General features: G+C 42.8%; 1 protein-coding gene across 3 annotated transcripts in view; it reads left to right on the forward strand.

Annotated features, from left to right (window-relative positions):
* EMSY (EMSY transcriptional repressor, BRCA2 interacting) overlaps positions 1-21320 on the forward strand; it is a 68219-nt gene extending 46899 nt beyond the window's left edge. For 2 of the 3 annotated variants that reach the window (XM_060771243.2, XM_060771244.2), the window contains exons 17-22: positions 236-391; positions 4513-4572; positions 6177-6331; positions 9472-10020; positions 15799-16314; positions 19548-21320. In XM_060771243.2, the coding sequence (XP_060627226.2) occupies positions 236-391; positions 4513-4572; positions 6177-6331; positions 9472-10020; positions 15799-16314; positions 19548-19739 (1628 nt within the window). In that variant the 3' untranslated portion in view covers positions 19740-21320. Of the gene's footprint in view, positions 1-235; positions 392-4512; positions 4573-6176; positions 6332-9471; positions 10021-12133; positions 12229-15798; positions 16315-19547 lie in introns of those variants that run through there. The other variant, XR_010909618.1, reaches the window with a different exon arrangement.
* Positions 21321-21766: the final 446 nt, after the last annotated feature.

Here is a 21766-nt window from a genome sequence, read left to right on the forward strand (position 1 = left end):
ACATTCACATTTGCCTCCAACAGACAAAAGAGTTTTTCTCTCAATGTAGACCTTCCACAGATATATAAACCTCCCTTGTCTAGTTTCCAGTATACTTCACAATCTTTGAAGTCAGAAGAGAATACCTCTGGAACATGGGCATACAGCCCAGAAAACTCACAATAACTCATTATTCCGGCCATGAAAGCCTTCGACAACACATTCTCATCTCTTCTCTTTTCATCTGGTGAAGCAGTGAAGGAGAAATTGGAGTCGAAGCCCAGGCAGCCAACGATAGACCTGAGCCAGATGGCAGTCCCCATCCAGATGGCCCAGGAGAAGCGCCACTCTCCGGAGAGCCCGTCCATTGCTGTGGTGGAGTCAGAACTTGTCGCAGAATATATCACCACTGGTAAGTTGAAGAAGACATTTGAATGAGCTTTGACAGAGAAGGCTGTCTTGGGATTGGCCCACACAAATTCAAACGTTTGGAGACATAGCAGAACTGGATTGGCTTGGACTCCTGTTCCATCCTATCCACAAAACAGGGTGTGACCTCTTTTAGAATATGAAAGAGCTTTAAATCTAACACTTGGTAGGAGAAGCAAGCCATGTTAGTCTCTCTCCATGAAATAGATTCACATGATAGCAAATGCAATTGCACTGGACATTGGTCTACTTCTACACCAAGTTTGGAAACTTCAAAGAGTGCAAAGAATAATTAAGGAACATGTGCAGTGACACTTAGGAATGACTTTGGTATACGATATCTGGATCATGGGATTTTAATGTTTATACTAGGATTTTGTTGTTGTTGTTGTGTCAGGAGCGACTTTAGAAACGGCAAGTTGTTTCTGGTGTGAGAGAATTGGCCGTCTGCAAGGACGTTGCCCAGGGGATACCCAAATGTTTTGATGTTTTATCATCCTTGTGGGAAGCTTCTCTCATGTCCCTGCATGAGGAGCTGGAGCTGATTGAGAGAGCTCATCCATGCTCTCCCCTGATTCGAACCTGCGACCTGTCGGTCTTCAGTCCTGCCGGCACAGGGGTTTAACCCACTGGGCCATCAGGGGATCCTTATACTAGGTTGATTTTATGCTTGTCTGAAAGTTTAAATGTTATGTATGTCTTATGCTTAATGGTTTTAATTGATTTTAAGTTCATAGTTATATGTAGTAATTAGTTATTATGATTGCTTTGTGTACTGTATATTGGCATTGAATTTTTGCAATTAGTATGAGTCCTCCCAGGGGTGGGAAAGGTAGTATATAAATACAGTAAATAAACAATAATAACTAAAAATGGCATCCATGTTGATTCCTGGTGTATCTAGGAGTGATTATATAACACCTGAGTCGCCTGAGGGCTGAGAAGGGCGGTATACAAATAAATAATAAATAAACCTTTATTAAAATCACCCCATTGGCTGCCAGTTAGTTTCTGGGCAAGACACAAAGAGTTGGATGTTACCGTTGATGTCCTACATGTTACCTTATTCTCCTTAAACCTGGAGCCCTTGCTAGTAATAATTACAATCTGTTACACCTCTCTTTGTACTGAGATGGGGAAAAAGGAGATTCCATCTGAACATGAGGAAGAACTTCCTGACTGTGAGAGCTGTTCAGCAGTGGAACTCTCTGCCCCGGAGTGTGGTGGAAGCTCCTTCTTTGGAGGCTTTTAAACAGAGGCTGGATGGCCAACTGTCAGGGGTGCTTTGAATGCAATGTTCCTGCTTCTTGGCAGATTGGGGTTGGACTGGATGGCCCATGAGGTCTCTTCCAACTCTAGGATTCTTTGATTCTATGAATACTAATTGCTGGGAAGTAGCAGTAGGAGCAGGGATGTTGTCCTCATGTCCTGTTTGTGGGCTTTCTGGACGCATCTGCCATGGCTCAATGCTCATCAAACTACAAATCCCAGGATTTCGTAACATTGAGCCAAGACTGTTAAAATGGTAAAATGGTGCCAAGATTACATTAATTCTATGCTGTAGGTGCACCCCATGGCGCAATGGATTAAACCCTTGTGCTGGCAGGATTGCTGACCGACAGATCAGTGGTTCGAATCCAGGGAGAACAGGTTGAGCTCTCTCTATCAGCTCCAGCTCCCTATGTGGGAACGTAAGAGAAGCCTCCCACATGAATGGTAAAACATCAAAACATCTGGGCGTCCCCTGGGCAGTGTCCCTGCAGACACTCAATTTTCTCACACCAGAAGCGACTTGCAGTTTTTGACACAAAAACATATCAAAACCATGGCTCAGTGCTATTAAATCCCGAGAGTTGTAGCTTTACCAGGTCTTTAGCCATCTCTCCCAAACAGTGGTACTGCTCTCCCAAACTACAAATCCCAGGATTCTGTAACATTGAGCCTTGTCAGCTAAAGTGGTGTCAAACTACATTAATACTACAGTGTAGAATCATTCTAGAAGTGCTGCGAACTGAACTTTTCTTCTACTTGAAAGCTTTGTCTTCTGCCATTGAGATGTAATGACCACACTATGTCTGTGACCCCCTGGCAGATTTGAATGCCGATTGGGACTTACTATGTATACATCAAAATGTGTGTGTGTTGGAGGGGTGTTTCAAACATGTACACTTTTCTCCTCCTCACTTTTCCACTGAACTCTATGAACTTTTTTTCTGTACGTCATATTTTTGTGTTGTTCTGTGTCTGGCTTCAGCGCCGACTCAGGCCCTGGTTTCCTGGCTCAAAAAGAGATGTCGTAACAGTTTTTGCAGGCTGCCATTCCTTAGTTGTGTGGTTGCCTGAGCTTGTTTGCTCTCTTGTGTGTTTGCATATTGTGGTTTTTCCATCTCCAGGAAAACCTCCCAATCGCCAGTGGCTCTGGGAAGTGGTGATCCACAGCTTTTGCATATGGCATGTATTAAGCTGCATCAGGAAAATAATATGCTTTTGTGCAATGTCTACACACTGCCCTATAGATCAACATCAGGAAATAGTTGGTGGAGGTTTTTTCTCTCTTTCTTGCAAATTTGTAAAGTTAAGGGCAGAGAAAAGAAAATATTTCCATTGTCCAAGACATAACTGATTTTCAAGAACCGCCAATGCCATTTGCTTTTGTTAAAAGTGGGCATATGTTAGAGGTGACATAATAGAGGTCTGAACTCACCTTTTCCATTCATTCTCTTGTATGAGAATAACTTCCTGCAAGTTTAGACTCACACCCTGATATGTTGGCTGAGATCACTTCCTTTTGTGCACCAGGTTTGCATTTGTTGCAAATGTTTAAAGTCAAGTCTCCTGCTTGGCAGGAAATTATTTATGCAGAGGAAAGCAAATGCAAAAACATGCTTCTTAATCATGGTGTCTGTACTTCTCAAATAACTCTAAAAATATAATTACCCAATCTGGAGTGGTACAGTCCATTCCACCTTAATGACACATGGCTTTCTCATTCTCTTGTGTGAAGACAAGGGAAGACCAGATATATTCTAGGTGTGGTAGGCCTTTCAGTGGACTATTTGCTGTGCTAGCCGAGGCTTTTAATCAAGTTTGAGAATGAAAAGAGATGAAAACAAATGGAACTCACTGGATTGCTGTGAGTTTTCTGGGCTGTATGGCCGTGTTCCAGAAGCATTCTCTCCTGATGTTTCACCCACATCTATGGCAGGAATCCTCAGAAGTTGAGGGGTTTGTTGGAAACTAGGCAAGTGGGGTTTATATATCTGTGGAATAATGTCCAGGGTGGGAGAAAGAACTCTTGTCTAAATGAGGCAAGTGTGAATGTTGCAATTGGCTACCAAGATTATTTATTTATTTATTTATTTTACAGCATTTATATGCCACCTTTCTCTCCCCGAAGGGGACTCGGAGCAACATACAAGATATATATACATACAATATATTATTAGCACAGTACAATATCAGTATTATATATTAGTATATTGTATTATACCATTTTATTGTAATATTATTAGTAATATTACTTGTAATATAAATATAGAATTATAGCATTGAATGGCTTTGCAGCTTCAAGCCTGGCTGATTGCTGCCTGGGGGAATCCTTTGTTTGGAGGCGTTAGCTGGCCCTGATTGAATCTTATCTGGAATTCCCCTGCTTTTTATTTTACTGTCCTAATTTTAGATTTTTTTTAAAATCTGGTAGCCAGATTTTGTTCATTTTCATGGTTTCCTCCTTTCTGTTAACACCTCCAAACAAAGGATTAAAGCAGCTCCACTGGCTGCTGATAAGTTTCTGGTCTCAATTATGACCTACACAGCTCTAAACAGTTCAGGCCCCCACCTATCTTCATGATCGCATCTCCCCCTATGAATCAACATGGACTCTTAAGATCTGCCGGGATGCCCTCCTCTCGCTTCCACCACCATCACAAACACAGCTGGTGACGACGAGCGAGAGGACCTTTTCAGTGGTGGGAGGAATTGTGGGAGTTGAAGTCCAAAACTCCTGGAAGGGCGAAGTTTGCCCATGCCTGAGTTAACACCAGCTGGGGACAAGCAGAGCAATATGCCTCTTCTCTTACTTCTAACATTTTTCTTTATTTACAGACTCAGAAGGACAGCGCTGGGTTTCTTCACATTCAGAAGAATATCTCCAAAATCACATAGGTCAGATGTTTTTTTTCTAAAAGGCATTTAAAAAAAATTGCTGAAAATGCCAGAAATAGCCAGGATGACCTGTAGGAACTTTCTCTGCAGAAGTCCTGGCCAACTCTGGCATTGATTGTCTGCATTCAGTTCACTGTTGCCATCTTTATATTAGAAGGGTCTTCTTATGAGCAGTCAGGCAAACATATCAAAGGCGTGAAGGCTCTGACTGACTTGATAATGGTTCTGTCAGCTGCTACTGTCACCCATGTGGGCTTCATTGCAGTCTTCTTGTGAGAGCAAAGGGAGCTAGAAAGTTACTGTAATCCATTGTTTCTCAACCTGTGGGTCCCCATGTGTGTTGGCCTGCAACTCCCATTAATCCATCCAGTTTAGGTTTTCTGGGAGTTGAAGGCCAAAACATCTGGTGGAGAACTACTGCTCTAAGCGCTTGTTATTCTGGGTTTTTGCAAAACAACCACTTCAAAGTACTGCCAGAAATGTGCAAGTGGCAGTAAGATAAGTCTGAAAGGAGGACTTCTACAATTGATTGTAGCAGCTGTTTGAAATGATACCTGTAGTAGTCGCTTGGGGGTTTTTGAGCACATGTTGAGAAGCTTCCATGATAACCATTCCTTAATCTTGGAGTGTTTTTTGGAGCTTGGAGGAAAAAAAATCTGCTACATATACAGGATTCTGTTGAATTTAAGGTTTAGGGGAACCTGCAGTGTTGGTTTGCTGTGTTCCCTTTGGAATATATCAACAGAATTATTAGAAAGCACGACATCAGTATTGTTTTCCATTCATTGATGCCCAGAATGTCACTTTAAGAATCATGGTTCTTCCCTCCATAATAAAGCAGTCTACTTACTATTGAAACATGAATACATTGATTTCAATTTTATTCATATGAATTACCAATTAGCTTCTGAGCACAATTCAAAGTGCTGATGTTGACTTACAAAATCCTAAATGGTTCCGGCCCAGTTTACCTGTCCGAACAGATTCTCCCCTATGAACCATCAAGGTTGCTAAGATCTTCTGGAGGGACCCAGCTCTCGGTCCCACCACATTCGCAATTGTGTCTGGTGGGGACGAGAGACAGGGCCTTCTTGGTGGTGGCCCCTTGGCTGTGGAAGTCTCTCCCGATGGAGATTAGATCTGCCCTTTCCCTCCTGACCTTCAGAAAGCTAGTGAAATCCTGGCTCTGGGACATAGCATTCTCAGAATGATTGGGAAGTTCAGGTATAGCTACTAACTACTGACCACACTGGCAGATTGAGATGAACGTAATTTATCTTGGCGACTTGACTTTATGTATTTATTCTGTCATATCTAACTTATTTGATGTTATTATGTTTTTAGTTGTATTTGTGTATTGATTTTCTGTTGTTAGCCGGCCTGAGTCCCTCTGCGGAGGTTGAGAAGATCGGGGTATAAAAGTTTTAAATAAATATTTTGCTTTGCGAGCATTGCTCTGAGAAGGTGACTATTTGATGCCTCCCTTGAGAAGTCCGCTTTGAGACTATTTGTGGATAGAAAAAGCAGAGTGTAAATGATGATGATGATGATGATGATGATGTCCTCATTGACAATATCTGTCTTATTTTTCTCCCTTCTTTCAGTGAGCCACCGTGCCCAGCCCCACCAGCAATCTTCCCAGCCCCAGCGGACTCTGCTGCAGCATGTGGCCCAGTCTCAGACAGCAACACAGACTTCTGTCGTGGTGAAGTCCATCCCTGCGTCCTCAACAGGTGCCATCACCCACATCATGCAACAGGTTGGTCCCATAAAATTGGAGGAGACTGCAAGGGCCATCCAGTCCAGCCCCATTCTGCCATGCAGGAATACACAATCAAAGCATTCCCGACAAATGGCCATCCAGCCTTTGCTCAAAAGTCTTCAGAGACGGAGATTCCACCATGCTTCACTGTGGAATAGCTCTTAGGAAGTTCTTTCTAATATTTAGGTGGAATCTCTTTTTCTGCCACTTGAATCCGTGGCTCCATTCTGTCCTGGTCTCTAGAGCAGCAGAAAATAAGCTTTCCCACTATAATAATCATAATCATAATTGCAAAGACTCTGGCACAAGCCAGTAAAGGTGGTCCCAGTGGTGATGGTTAACATGTTAAAATGATGATTCTCCCAATTTTTTTATTTCTGTTTCAAGCACTCCCATTTAGTATCCCCAACAAAATTATTTAAAAATTGGATTCTTCAATCAAAATCTGGATAGAAGGAACAAAGAAAAATCAAATTCCCAAATCAGTATTTTATTCCCCAGAAGAGAATGGAGGATGGGGTGCCCCTAATTTACAGAATTATTTTGATGCCTGCCAGTTAACAAGATTGATAGAATTAGATTTTGATGATTCAAGAAGATGGGCTAGAATTGAAAAAGCAATTAATGGATGGAACCATTGTTTATGTTTAAAAGGACAGGCTGACAAAAAATCCTTAACAGAAAGTAAAGGGGGACCATTGATCTCATCCCTGGAATGCTGGAAAAAATGGCAAAACAAATTACAAATTAATAGGGTAGATAAACTCCCAATAGGGTTTCTTGATGATAAAAAAGAACAGACATTTGGTAAAGCCATAACAAATTTGAAACAGAACGGAATGAATTTGATAAAAGACCTCTTGAACTCAGATGGGACAATTAAGGATTGGGAGTCAATAAAGGGTAAATGTGGTCAAGGTAATTGGCTTCTTTGGAAGGATTGAAACAAAGGATTATTAAGTGGAAGAAAAAAGAAGGCCCTGAAACAGCCCTAGATCAAATTTTAAAATGGAAACTAGAAAAAGAAAAAGAGCTGATGGGGTTTATTTAGAAGAAATTACTTGGAATCTATATATATATAAATGCTCTGTGCATAATGAGTACCTTAAAAACAAAAGAACCAATGAATGAAATTACACCAAATTTGGCAACAAAATGTCTCACAATACAAGGAGTGACCATCACTTTAAAAAATATGATTTTGTCATTTGGGAGTTGTAGTTGTTGGGATGTATAGTTCACCTACAATCAAAGAGCATTCTGAACTCCATCAACGATGGAATTGAACCAAACTTGGCACACAGAACTCCATGACCCCAACAGAAAACACTAGAAGGGTTTGGTGGGCATTGACCTTGAGTTTGAGAGTTGAAGTTCACCTACATCCAGAGAGCACTGTGGACTCAAACAATACTGGATCTGGACCAAACTGTCAGACACAAGGGTAAGGTGAAGGGGAGACAGATAAGAGCATTAGGAAAACAGTATGTGATATGTATTCATTATGTAATTTAGTAATAGAATTTCTAGTAATGATCGTTTATTAAGGTATTATATTGGTGTCGACAAAAAAAATTAAAAAAATAAGTTTTTTTAAAAAAATCAGCACACTGGGTGCAGTGCCTAAAGACCTTGGCCTGTACTTGGAAACAATTGGCGCTGACAACATTACCACCTGTCAGCTGCAAAAGGCCACCTTACTGGGATCTGCACACATGATTCACCGATACATCACACAGTCTTAAACACTTGGGAAGTATCCGGCGTGTGATCCAATACAAAAGCCAGCATAGTGATCTTGTTTGCTGTTTACTATTCTTGTGTATCAAATAATAATAATGATGATAATGATAATGACCTCAAAATTGATCTGGCATAAGCCAGTATAATCAGCACACTGGGTGCCATACCAAAAGATCTCAGCCGGCATTTGGAAACAATAAACATTGACAAAATCACGATCTGTCAACTGCAAAAGGCCGCCTGACTTGGATCTGCGTGCATAATTCGGAAATACATGACACAATCCTAGATGCTTGGGAAGTGTTTGACTTGTGATTTTGTGATATGAAATCCAGCATAGAGATCTCATTTGCTGTGACATACTGTGCTTTTATATCAGTAAAATAATAATAATAATAACAAGAAAACTGATGACACTCCACTATTCTTTACACCTGCGTAGTGATGCCGACAGACTTTACCTGCCCAGAAAATCAGAAGGCAGAGGACTTCTGATTTCACATAAACTCAAAGTCTTGAGCTTGTCTAGTCCACAGGTCTTGCTTGACCTATTTATTTATTTATTTCGGTTCCTTCTACCCGGCCCTTCTCACCCCGGAGGGGACTCAGGGCGGCTTACAAAGGCACAATTCGATGCCGGCATCACATAGCAGTAGTATAAAACAACATAGCAGCAATTAACAGTTAGCAACAGTTTCTGCATTACAACAATAAAACCAATAAAAACCACTTACACCTAATTAACGGTCAGTGTTCGCCATCTCATAGTCCAATTTCCAATTCCACTTTGTCAGTCCTGTCAGTCCTAGTCGTCTGGTTGTCCTTATCTAGTTGTCAGATTGCCCAAAGGCCTGGTCCCACAACCACATCTTTAATTTCCTCCTGAAGGAGAGGAGGGATGTTGATGACCTAATTTCCCCCGGGAGTGAGTTCCACAGGTGAGGGGCCACCACTGAGAAGGCCCTGCTTCTCGTCCCCACCAACCTCACTTGTGATAGCGGTGGGGTCAAGAGCAGGACCTCCCCAGATGATCTCAAACTCCGGGGTGGGACGTAGAGGGAGATGCGTTCGGACAGATACGCTGGACTGGAACCGTATAGCGTTTTGTAGGTCACCCTGATCCAGAACTGAGACCCAAACTAAAATAGCCCAACCCATCTTGAACCCAAAAAGACCCTTCAAGACCCCCCCCCCCCCCAAAAAAAAACCTTGCAAAGGTAATGATAAAACTCCCTAAACAAAGAATTATCCCTTTGTAACTTGGGTTGGTGCAATTGAAGTCCCTCCATACCTGATGGCCACCACATTTTCCATCCATGCTCTGTGCAGGTTCTTGTGTTTGCCCTTGTGTTTGCTCTTGTGCCTCCTGACTCACCTGTCCTCTGTCCACCTAGGCTCTGAGTAGCCACACGGCCTTCACCAAGCATAGCGAGCAGCTCGGCACGGAGGAAGGCGAGGTGGAAGAGATGGACACCCTGGACCCTCAGACTGGCCTCTTCTACCGCTCCGCCTTGACGCAGGTGCAGAACCAGCAGAAGCTGAGCCAGCCCCAGCTGGAGCAGACCCAGCTCCAGGTCAAGACCCTGCAGTGCTTCCAAGCCAAGCAGAAGCAGACCATCCACCTCCAGGCTGACCAGCTCCCTCACAAACTGCCCCAGATGCCCCAGCTCTCCATCCGGCACCAGAAGCTGGCTCCGGTGCAGCAAGACGTCACGCAGCCCAAGATGGACACCCAGCAGCCCACCCACCACTCGATCGTCCGGGAGAGGCAGTTGCCCACCTTGGTGGCCCAGCCCCAGCAGACTGTGGTCCAGGTCCTGGCGGTCAAAACCACCCAGCAGCTGCCCAAGCTCCAGCAGGCGCCCACGGCACAAAAAATCTACGTCCAGCCCCAGAGCCAAATGCAGCTCCCTGCCGCTCCCGAGAAGCAGCCGGCCAGCCAGGTAATGGGGGTCTTTGGGTCAAAGAAGGAAGGCTGATGTTCTAGTTGGACTAAGCTGTGGTGCTCTCTCAACTTGACGTTGCACCCATAGGTTTTGTGCATTGATGCTTTGTGTGGACAGAGTTAAGGAAGCATAGCAACTGCCCAGCTTCAGGGCTTTTTTATTGTCCTCTGTTTTGGCTGTTGTGTATTTCAAGTGTTTCTGATTTAGGATGAACCTGTCAAGGCACTTACTTGGCAAGATTTGTTGAGGAGGGGTTGCCTTTGCCTTCCTTTGGGGCTGACTTTCCCAACCAAGTTCACCCAGTGGGTTTCCATAGCTGAGCAGGGATTCAAAGCCTGATCTTTAGTGTCATAGTCCATTGGCTCAGAACACAGGGTGTTTATTATCCATCTCTCCAACTTAGTTTCCTTCACTAAAGATCTTATTTATTTATTTATCGTATCAGGGGCAGACCAAACAGTTGCATTGCATTTTTTTAAACAAACAAACAAAACATGGTTTATGCCAGAGCCTTTGCAGTTCGATTTTGAGGTCCTGATAACAGCTGAGTTTTTCCTGTTGTTTTTCCTCAATGTGACTGTCACCTGGTATGCAAGAAAATCGCACAAACCAGACTACAAACAGAGGCATAACTGTATTGTCGAAGGCTTTCATGGCTGGAATCACTAGGTTCTTGTGGGTTTTTTCGGGCTATAGGGCCATGTTCTAGAGGCATTTATCCTGATGTTTCGCCTGCATCTATGGCAAGCATCCTCAGAGGTAGTGGATGCTTGCCATAGATGCAGGCGAAACGTCATGAGAAATGCCTCTAGAACATGGCCCTATAGCCCGAAAAAACCCACAAGAACCTAGAGGCATAACTCTGTGGCCCAGATGACTCACTGGAATTTATGTCACAAGTACCACAACCTTTTCTTTTCCACAATTGTGATATCTGGTGTATTGTGTTCCAAAACTTTGTCAGTCGGGATTCGAAAGTCCCACCGTATTTTTGCATGTTCATTTTCCTCAACCTTTGCGGGTTTATGATCCCACCAATTCTTTACTGCTGGCAGGTGGTACTTGTGACATAAGTTCCAGTGAATCATTTGGGCCACAGAGTTATGCCTCTGTTTGTAGTCTGTCTGTGTGATTTTCTTGCAGCAACTGAGGAGATGGTCCATGGTTTCATCAGCTTCATTGCACAGTCTGCATTTTGGGTCATCAGATGATTTTTCAATCCTGGCCTTAATTGCATTTGCTATTATTATAATAGGGATTATTATAATAGGATTATTATTTATTTATTTATTGTGTCAGGAGCAAACAAAACAGTTGTATTGCATTTTTTAACAAACAAACAAAACACAAAGTTTGCAAGCTTGGTAGTTGATTAAATGTCCTTTGAGCAGTATCTGGCCACTTGGAGTGCCTCTGGTGTTGCCGCAAGGAGGTCCTCCATTGTGCATGTGGCAGGGCTCAGGTTGCATTGCAGCGGTGGTCAGTGGTTTGCTCTTCTCCACACTCGCATGTCGTGGATTCCACTTTGTAGCCCCATTTCTTAAGGTTGGCTCTGCATCTCGTGCTGCCAGAGCGCAGTCTGTTCAGTGCCTTCCAAGTCGCCCAGTCTTCTGTGTTCCCAGGAGGGAGTCTCTCATTTGGTATCAGCCATGGATTGAGGTTCTGGGTTTGAGCCTGCCACTTTTGGACTCTCGCTTGCTGAGGTGTTTCCAGCGAGTGTCTCTGTAGATCTTAGAAAACTATTTCTTGATTTAAGTCGTTGATATGCTGGCTGATATCCAAACAGGGAATGAGCTGGAGATGTCACTGCTTTGGTCCTTCCACTATTGGTTGCTACTTCCCGGCAGATGACTAAAGGCCTGTCTAAACAGGAAAGTTTGTAATTGGTCCTTGAAGGAAGAAAGGGAAGGATCTGTTTCAAATTATCACTGAAAACAGAGATATGCCGATAGTTACTGAGGCAATGAATAGAGACACCTTGTCAAATCTGAAGCTCTTTTAGTGGGACCCTTTCCTAAATACAAGTCATTATGACTGCCATTGATTGCTTGGATCCACTCCTAATTTTGTTCCCTTTCTTTGTTTTCTTTTTTGTTCTTCTTTTTTTTAGGTATAAAGTTATTGATTTCGTCCCCGTAAATACCCTTTTTTAATTTCTATGGAAAATAAAGACGAACGCCCGGCGGCAGTCTAAGGATCTCCATTGTACGTCTTCCTTTGTAGTTTACATCACCCTCGGCTTAGTAACTTTTTGTCCTAGAAGAGCAATCTCGGTTTCCTTGGAAGGGCCAAAACCAAATGGGAACGAAGGAAAAGGAAATAGTCCCCCTCTTGACCATCAATCACTCTCCTACAAAGCGGTTGTCCTTAGGCACCTTGCACAGGGGGAAATACCAGGGCCTTGCTTTGCGGGGTGTAAATCCCAAAGGAAAACGGGACTACTTTGGCATAATTCTAACTTGGCATCCTAGTCTTAGTTGCCCCTTTCCCCACTTTTTGGTATCATTTTGTGTTTTAAAATCCTGAATTTCCCATTCTTTTTTCTGTAGAAAGTATTGCTGGTGTGTTTCTATTCCATTATTATTATTATTATTATTATTATTATTATTATTATTATTATTGTTATTATTTATTGAGTCACTGGGTTGCTGTGAGTTTTCCAGGCTGTCTGTCCATGTTCCAGAAGCATTCTCTCCGGACGTTTCGTCCACATCTATGGCAAGCACCCTCCAAGATTGTGAGGTCTGTTGGAAACTAGGCAAGTGAGGTTTGTATACCTGTGGAATAATGTCCAGGGTGGGAGAAAGAACTCTTGTCTGTTGGAGGCAAGTGTGAATGTTGCAATTAATCACCTTGATCAGCAATGCAAAGCCTTGCAGCTTCAAGGTCTGGCTGCTTCCTGCCTGGGGGAATCCTTTGTAGGGAGTGTTAGCTGGCCCTGATTGTTTCATGTCTGAAATGCCCCTGTTTTTATTTATTATTTATTATATTTACTTTTATTAACCATATTTATCGTATATACTCGAGTAACTGACCGGTGGCGCAGTGGGTTAAAGAACTGAGCTGCTAAGCTTGTTGATCGAAAGGTCGCAGGTTCGATTCTGGGGAGCGGCGTGAGCTTCCGCTGTCAGCCCTAGCTTCTGCCAACCTAGCAGTTCGAAAACATGCAAATGTGAGTAGAGCAATAGGTACCGCTCTGACGGGAAGGTAACGGCGCTCCATGCAGTCATACCGGCCACATGAGCTTGGAGGTGTCTACGGACAACGCCGGCTCTTCGGTTTAGAAATGGAGATGAGCACCACACCCCAGAGTCAGACACGACTGGACTTAATGTCAGGGGACTACCTTTACCTTTTTACTCGAGTATAAGCCGACCCGAATATAAGCCGAGACACCTAATTTGACCTCAAAAAACTAGAAAAATGTATTGACTCGAGTATAAGCCAAGGGTGGGAAATGAAGCCGCAAATGGTAAATTTCAAAATAAAAATAGGTACCAATAAAATTACATTAATTGAGGCATCAGTATTTAATATTTACATAAATCTGTAATTTAAAATAAAACTTTCGAATTCTGATTAAACCAACATTCTAACCTTCTTCAATGTAAATGTGCTTACATATCCTTCCAAAAATAATAATAGAGTAAAATAATAAATGTAATAATAAAATTAACAATAGAGTAAAATAATAAATATAATGACAATACTAAGAGTAAAATAATAAATGTAATAATAGAGTAAAATAATAACTATAATAGCAGTAACAATAGAGCATAATAATAATAATAGAGTAAAATAATAAATGTAATAAAAATAATAATAGAGTAAAATGATGTAAATGTAATAATAATAATAAATCTAATAAAAATAATACTAATTACAGAGTAAAATAATAAATAACATTGATTGGATTATAAGCCTAGGGGGGCTTTTTCAGCCTAAAAAAAGGTCTGAAAAACTAGGCTTATACTCGAGTATATACAGTATATACTACCTTTCTCAGCCCGAAGGCGACTCAGGGCAGTTTACAAATGGCACAATTCGATGCCTACAAAACAAAGAGCAATTACAACATTTAGCATAAATAACATTTGATAAAATAAAATAAAACCGATAAAAATATAAATCCACAACGTCTCATTACTAAAATCATTACCCAATTGCATTGTCAAGTCGTTCCGAAAATCACAGTTTGTCTGCTACACTGCATTTGGGAAAGTTTGCTCAAAAAGCCAGGTTTTAACTTTTTTTTCAAAATGTTAGAAGGGTGGGGGCCGATCTGATATCCCTAAGGAGGGCGTTCCATAGCCAAGGGGCCATTGCTGAGAAGGCCCTGTCCCTTGTCCCCGCCATCCGAGTCTGTGAAGAAGGTGGGACCGAGAGCAGGGCCTCCCCAGACGATCTTAACGACCTAGATGGTTCACAAGGAGAGATACGTTCAGATAGGTAAGATGGGCCAGAACCGTTTAGGGCTTTATAGGCTAAAGCCAGCACTTTGAATTGCGATTGGTAGCAAACTGGCTGCCAGGGAAGCTGACGCAACAGAGGAGTTTTTAGAGTGTTGTTCTTTATTTACTCTCCTGATTTTAGAGGTTTTTAATCCTGGTAGCCAGATTTTGTTCATTTTCAACGTTTCCTCCTTTCTGTTGAAATTGTCCACATACTTGTGGATTTCAGTGACTTCTCTGTGTTGTCTGAGATGGTGGTTGTTAGAGTGGTCCAGCATTTGTCTTCTCAAAAAAATATGCTGTGCCCAGCACAGTGCCCAAACACAAATCAAGGAACATGAAAGGCACTACAGACTACTTCAGCCACAGAAATCAGTCATAGCAGATCAGTTGATGAGCCAACCTGGACATGGCATATTATTTATTTTATTTACAGTATTTATATTCTGCCATTCGCACCCTGCAGGGAACTCAGGGCGGATTACAATTTACACATACATGGCAAACATTCAATGCCATAGACACACAACACATATAGACAGACAGTCAGAGGCTATTTAACATTCCAATTTTCTGGCCACCAGGGGAGCTGTCGCTTCACCGTCTATCTGCAACACTGATGAAGTACTTCCTCATTCTTTGCATGCTTTCTGGAGATTTTTATGGCCTCGTAAATTAGTTAAATTTGCTTCCCCGCATAAGCGCTACCTAAATTTCCTACTTGACAGATGCAACTGTCTTTTGGGTTGCAAAGGTCAACAGCAAGCTACACAATTGGCTGGAAGCTTACTCCGACCCGGGCTGGTTTCGAACTCATGACCTTTCGGTCAGTAGTGATCTTAATGCAGCTGACACCCAGCCAGCTGCGCCACAATCCCGGTACAATACAATATTTTCAAAATAATTGGAAGCCTTTCGCAGAATCTATAAGTAGAACATTCAAAGGCTGGTCCATAAGAGTGTTGGGTGATTGAAAATGCATTGCCAGAAAGAAGAACAAGATGGTGATCAATGCAGATCTTATTCCTGTGCATTTGCATATCACTTGCCTCAAGCAGACAAGAGTTCTTTCTCCCACCCTGGATATTCCACAGATATATAAACCTCACTTTCCTAGTTTCCAGCAGACCTCACAACCTCTGAGGATGCCTGCCAGAGATGTGAGCAAAATGTCAGGAGAGAATGCTTCTGGAACATGGCCATACAGCAGGGAAAACTCACAGCAACCCGTTATTGATATTATTATTATTTAGTTCAGAACAAAGCGAAGCAAAGCAATCCAATTTCCCACCTGTAACATGCGCAACCCAAATTTGATTTTCAGGTGCACCAGCCTATAATAACTCAAGGATCCTCTGTTACAAAGATAACTTTTGAAGGGCACCAGCCGCCTACAGTGTCCAAAGTGGCCAGTGTCGGTTCAGTGCCCAAGTTGGCACCACCGCTCCCGAACCTATTTCCCGCCCAGGTGCCTGCGAAGACAGCTATGGCAGACATACTGAAAATGTCCATGATGGAGGCACAGATTGACCCCAGCGTGGAGCGTGTGATCGTGGAGCCTGCCAGCAGCAAAACCTCTCCGTGCGGGACCCTGTCGAGTGAAGTCGAACCGTCAACCACCTCGGTGCTGAGGGTGGCCACCATAGGGACTGCCTCGGCCATGGCAGCATCCGTCCTCCAGCAGGTGAAACGTTTGGACTCGGCCTCGAGTCCTCCAGGCGTGGGGCCCACTCTGCAGGAGAGGAAGCAAATCGTCCCGCCTCCAACCAGCCAGTTCATTCGCATCCAGAACATTGCCCCAAAGAAAGCGGAGGAGATGCCTGCGGAGATCCTAATCCAGGTAAATTGTGCATATATCCATTGGGCTGGCAAATACAATCAGTGGGGCCCACCAATTTGATCTGGGCTTATGGCTAGTCCAGTGAAGAATTGTGCAGGAGTCAATCTATATATATAAAAATGCTCAGTGCATAATGAGTACCTTAAAAACAAAAGAACCAATGAACGAAATCACACCAGACTTGGCAACAAAACGTCTCACTACACAATCACTCAAAAAATTATGATTTTGTCATTTGGGAGTTGTAGTTGTTGGGATTTATAGTTCACCTATAATCAAAGAGCACTCTGAACACCATCAACGATGGTATTGAACCAAACTTGGCACACAGAACTCCCATGACCAACAGAAAATACTGGAAGGGTTTAGTGGGCATTGACCTTGAATTTTGGAATTGTAGTTCACCTACATCTAGAGAGCACTGCGGACTCAAACAATGATGGATCTGGACCAAACTTGGCATGAATAAGGAAGTAATGGTACCCTTCTATTCCGCTTTGGTTAGACCACACCTGGAATATTGTGTCCAATTCTGGGCACCACAATTCAAGAGAGATATTGTCAAGCTGGAATGTGTCCAGAGGAGGGCGACTAAAATGATCAAGGGTCTGGAGAACAAGCCCTACGAGGAGCGGCTTAGGGAACTGGGCATGTTTAGCCTGAAGAAGAGAAGGATGAGAGGAGATATGATAGCCATGTATAAATATGTGAGAAGAAGCCACAGGGAGGAGGGAGCAAGCTTGTTTTCTGCTTCCTTGGAGACTAGGACGCGGAACAATAGCTTCAAACTACAAGAGAGGAGATTCCATCTGAACATTAGGAAGAACTTCCTTACTGTGAGAGCCGTTCAGCAGTGGAACTCTCTGCCCTGGAGTGTGGTGGAGGCTCCTTCTTTGGAAGCTTTTAAGCAGAGGCTGTATGGCCATCTGTCAGAGGTGCTTTGAATGCAATATTCCTGCTTCTTGGCAGGGGGTTGGACTGGATGACCCATGAGGTCTCTTCCAACTCTTTGATTCTATGATTCTATGAATACGCAATATGCCCCAATATAAACACAGATGGATTTTGGGGGAAATAGCCCTTGACATTTGGGAGTTGTAGTTACTGGGATTTATAGTTCAATCAAAGAGCGTTCTGAACCCCACTAACGACAGAATTGGGACAAACCTCCCACACAGAACCTTCATGACCAACAGAAAATACTGAAGGCCACCCAGTCCAACTCCTTTCATGAGGGCAAGAAAACGTAATCAAAGCCCTCCTGACAAAGAGCCATCCAGCCATAGATATAGATAGATATGATTCACACACACACAGATATAGTATCATAGATTTGAAAGGGATGCCTAAAGAAGGACAATGATATGTTGCATGTTCCAGAGGAGGCAAACCAGACTATTTCCACATCAACACTGACAAAGAAACAGCAAGAAATACTGTTTACCCACAAGCATAAAGAAATTACATATATTAGAAACCAACATTTTCTCATTATTTTATATTCCAGATCAACAGACTGGGCCACAGCAATGTGTGGCAGGGGGGCAACTAGTTTATAATAATAATAACAACAACAACAACAACTTTATTTTTATACCCCACCACCATCTTCCCGAAGGGACTTAGGGTGGCTTACAAGGAAGAGGACTCAGGGCGGAGCACTACAGAAATACAGCAAACATTCGATGCCAGAATAAAAACAAACTATAAATATACACAAACATTAGAATATAGATGTAAAGAGCGTGCGAGTTTTGCAGGAGGGAAATGCACATATAGAGAGAGGGGATTTGCAAATGTTTCAGGGGAAAATGGACATGTGAAATTAGTATTTATTTATTTTATTTATTTACAGTATTCTCACCCCGCAGGAGACTCAGGGCGGATTACAATGCACATATACATGGCAAACATTCAATGCCAGTTAGACATACAACATATATAGTCAGAAACCGATGCAATTTAACATTCCATCTGTGCCCAAGCTTTTCCAGCTTCATGAGGGTATGCTCGATTCCAGCTTCACCGTCTATTGTGACACTGAGTCCTTTGATGGAGTACTTCCTCATTTTTCTACACACTGCTGAAAGGTTTTATGGTGTCGCAAATTAGTTAAATTAGCCTCCCCACATAAAGCGGTACCTACATTTCCTACTTGACTGAAGCAACTGTCTTTCAAACTGCATAGGTTGACAGCAAGCTAGACTAATGCTTGGAAGCTCACTCCGACCCAGACTGGCTTCAAACTCATGACCTCACGGTCAGTAGTGATTTAATGTAGCTAGCTCCCAGCTAGCTGCACCACAGCCAGGTACATGATATATAGTATATATAATTATAGATCTATATCTAGCTCTTCATTGTTTATATAGGCATCGAATATTTCCCTGTTACTAGAACTGGACACAGTATTCTGATGAAAGCAAAACAGAAAGGGACTAAGACTTAGAATCATAGAATAGGAAGAGACCTCATGGGCCATCCAGTCCAACCCCCACCAAGAAGCAGGAATATTGCATTCAAATCACCCCTGACAGATGGCCATCCAGCCTCTGTTTAAAAGCTTCCATAGAAGGAGCCTCCACCACACTCTGATGCAGAGAGTTCCACTGCTGAACGGCTCTCACAGTCAGGAAGTTCTTCCTCATGTTCAGATGGAATCTCCTTTCTTGTAGTTTGAAGCCATTGTTTCGTGTCCTAGTCTCCAGGGCAGCAGAAAACAAGCTTGCTCCCTCCTCCCTGTGGCTTCCTCTCACATACTTATACATGGCTATCATATCTCCTCTCAACCTTCTGTTCTTCAGGCTCAGCATGCCCAGCTCTTTAAGCCACTCCTCATGGGGCTTGTTCTCCAAACCCTTGATCATTTTAGTCACCCTCCTCTGGACACATTCCAGCTTGTCAGTATCTCTCTTGAATTGTGGTGCCCAGAATTGGACACAATATTCCAGGTGTGGTCTAACCAAGGCAGAATAGAGCATGGGGAGCATGACTTCCCTAGATCTAGACACTAGGCTCCTATTGATGCAGGCCAAAATCCCATTGGCTTTTTTTTGCCGCTGCATCACATTGTTGGCTCATGTTTAACTTGCTGTCCACGAGGACTCAAAATCTTTTTCACATGTACTGCTCTCGAGCCAGGCATTGTCCCCCATTCTGTATCTTTTCTCAATCCCAACAATGGGCTTTGCATCATTTCCCCCCTGTTGACTCTGCTCTCTTCTCTCTTCCAGACAATCCCCCAGTACTCTGTGGCGTGCCATTCCACCTCCAACGTGGTGGTGGAACCCAGCGGTCTCCTGGAGCTCAACAACTTCACCAGCCAACGCCTCGACGACGAGGAGACAGTGATGGAGCAGGACATTGACAGCGGCAATGAGGACGGGATGGAGCCCAGCCCCACGCAGAATTTGGACCCGTCGTAGCACATACCCAGAGTGCCGGGGCGCACTTTACGGACACACGCACACAGGAGTAGCAACGTCTTGGCCCTTTGCGCCCAAGACACAACCTTGTATTATTCTTCAAAAGCACTTTGCGGATCAGTGGTGTTTGGACACACCAGGTGCCAACGCATCGTCGGCAAGACAGGGATCACAAAACGGTTTGTTTCCGAGCAAGGCAACCTTGCCGTTGTAGAGTACGCTTATGACGAGAGAATGTATATTTCTAAGCCGAGAAGACAAAGAACGTGCTTTTCTTTCCCTTAAAGGTATATTGAAGTTTTTTCATGTCGTTCTGAACCAGTTACTGAAGTTTTCCTAGTGTATCCCACCCCTGTTCCAAAAGAGAGAGAAAATAACTGTTTGCAGTGGAAGAAATCTTCCCAAAGAGACTTTTTGTCAGGTCTCTTTGGGGAAAAATAACCCACAATACCTGCATTTCTTTGCTGCCTACGTACCTTAAAGGAGGGAGCGTTCCTGCTTTTCTGTACCGATGCACCGTTTTATGTTCACTTGTTTGAAAAGGGTTAGCTTTTTTGGAAAAAGGAATGATCTTGCCTCCAGGATGAGGGGGAAGTGCGTGACTTCAGAGATATTTTTCTCCTTCTCACAGACATACCCCTGAAAAATGTCTACCTACTCCCTTGCTGACAAAGTTTTATTTATTGAGATGTTAAGGGGGGGTTCCAGTTCCTGCGAAAGAAAACCCAGTAACCTTAAAGACTTGTGTGTAAAGCAAACGGTTTTGTCTTTCAGCTGCGAAATGAGAGCAACGGATCTTGACCGAAAACACAGTTGTTCCAAACGAGGGCATTGAAAATCCAAGAGGCGGTTGGAGACACTGAGAGATGTGTTTTGTTCTTAACATGCATTTTTTTTTTTTTTGGTTTTTAAAGGAACTTTACTTAATGACTCTTTAGAGGACTTTTTTAAAAAAAGATGTAGAAGCTGCCCTTTTTATAGATAGTTTTCTTCTGTTTTTGAAGTGATCTTGCTCAGCCTTATTGTTTTGGTTTGCACAAGTGAGACGGCGGGGATCTTTTGCGATGGTTAGAGAGCGGCCAGATGAGACAAAAAAAAACCCCTCTTGGTGACAAAAAGACTTTGAGGTTCTTTTTATAAAAGAAAAAAAAAAGAATATTGTACATAGGAACCAAGTTTTTAAATCTTTTTGTATAGATTTCATTATACATAAACATTTTAAGATTTTTTGACATATCCTGTATATACACACACTTCCCTGTTGAACTGGCTGCGTTTGTTTTTGGATTTTATGTTTTTGAGGGGAGGGGGGTTGTTTTGCGGAAATACTCCTCTGAAGGAGAACTTCTCTGAAGGCTCTAATACCGTTTGTGTCAATATTTTTTAAATTGTGATTTTAGAGTTTTGTAATTAAACAGCCTCTAGAGAACATGCCGGGAGCTGAAATGCAACACCAAAAATACTTTGTCGTCCTTTAAAATATTCGATGTGTAGCATTTGGCTGTCCTGTAGATGGCAGTGTCAGCCATTCTTTAACATCTCTTGGTTGTTCTGTTCCTTTATAAAACAAGCCTTACAGACTTCCCTTCTTATTGTTCCCCCCTTACTGTTGTGTTAGTCCCACAATTTTTTCTCTGATCCAAAACAAGGAGGTTCGGTGGTCTTTGTTTTTTATTTTGTATATGGTGTGCATGACACCACTCTGATGGCCGAAAGCGAGGAGGAGCCGAGGAGCCTTCTATTCGAGGTGAAAGAAGAAAGCGCAAAAGCCGGGTTGCAGCTAAACATCAAAAAACCAAGATTATGGCAACAAGAATGATTGACAACTGGGAAATAGAGGGAGAAAATGTGGAGGCCGTGACAGACTTTGTATTTCTAGGCGCAAAGATTACTGCAGATGCAGACTGTGGCCAGGAAATCAGAAGACACCTACTTCTTGGGAGGAAAGCAATGTCCAATCTTGATAAAATCGTAAAGAGCAGAGACATCAGACTGGCAACAAAGATCCATTGCCTAGTCAAAGCCAT

The sequence above is a fragment of the Anolis sagrei genome, chromosome 3, assembly GCF_037176765.1.
Source record: "Anolis sagrei isolate rAnoSag1 chromosome 3, rAnoSag1.mat, whole genome shotgun sequence".
In the NCBI taxonomy this organism is placed as follows: Eukaryota; Metazoa; Chordata; class Lepidosauria; order Squamata; family Dactyloidae; genus Anolis; species Anolis sagrei.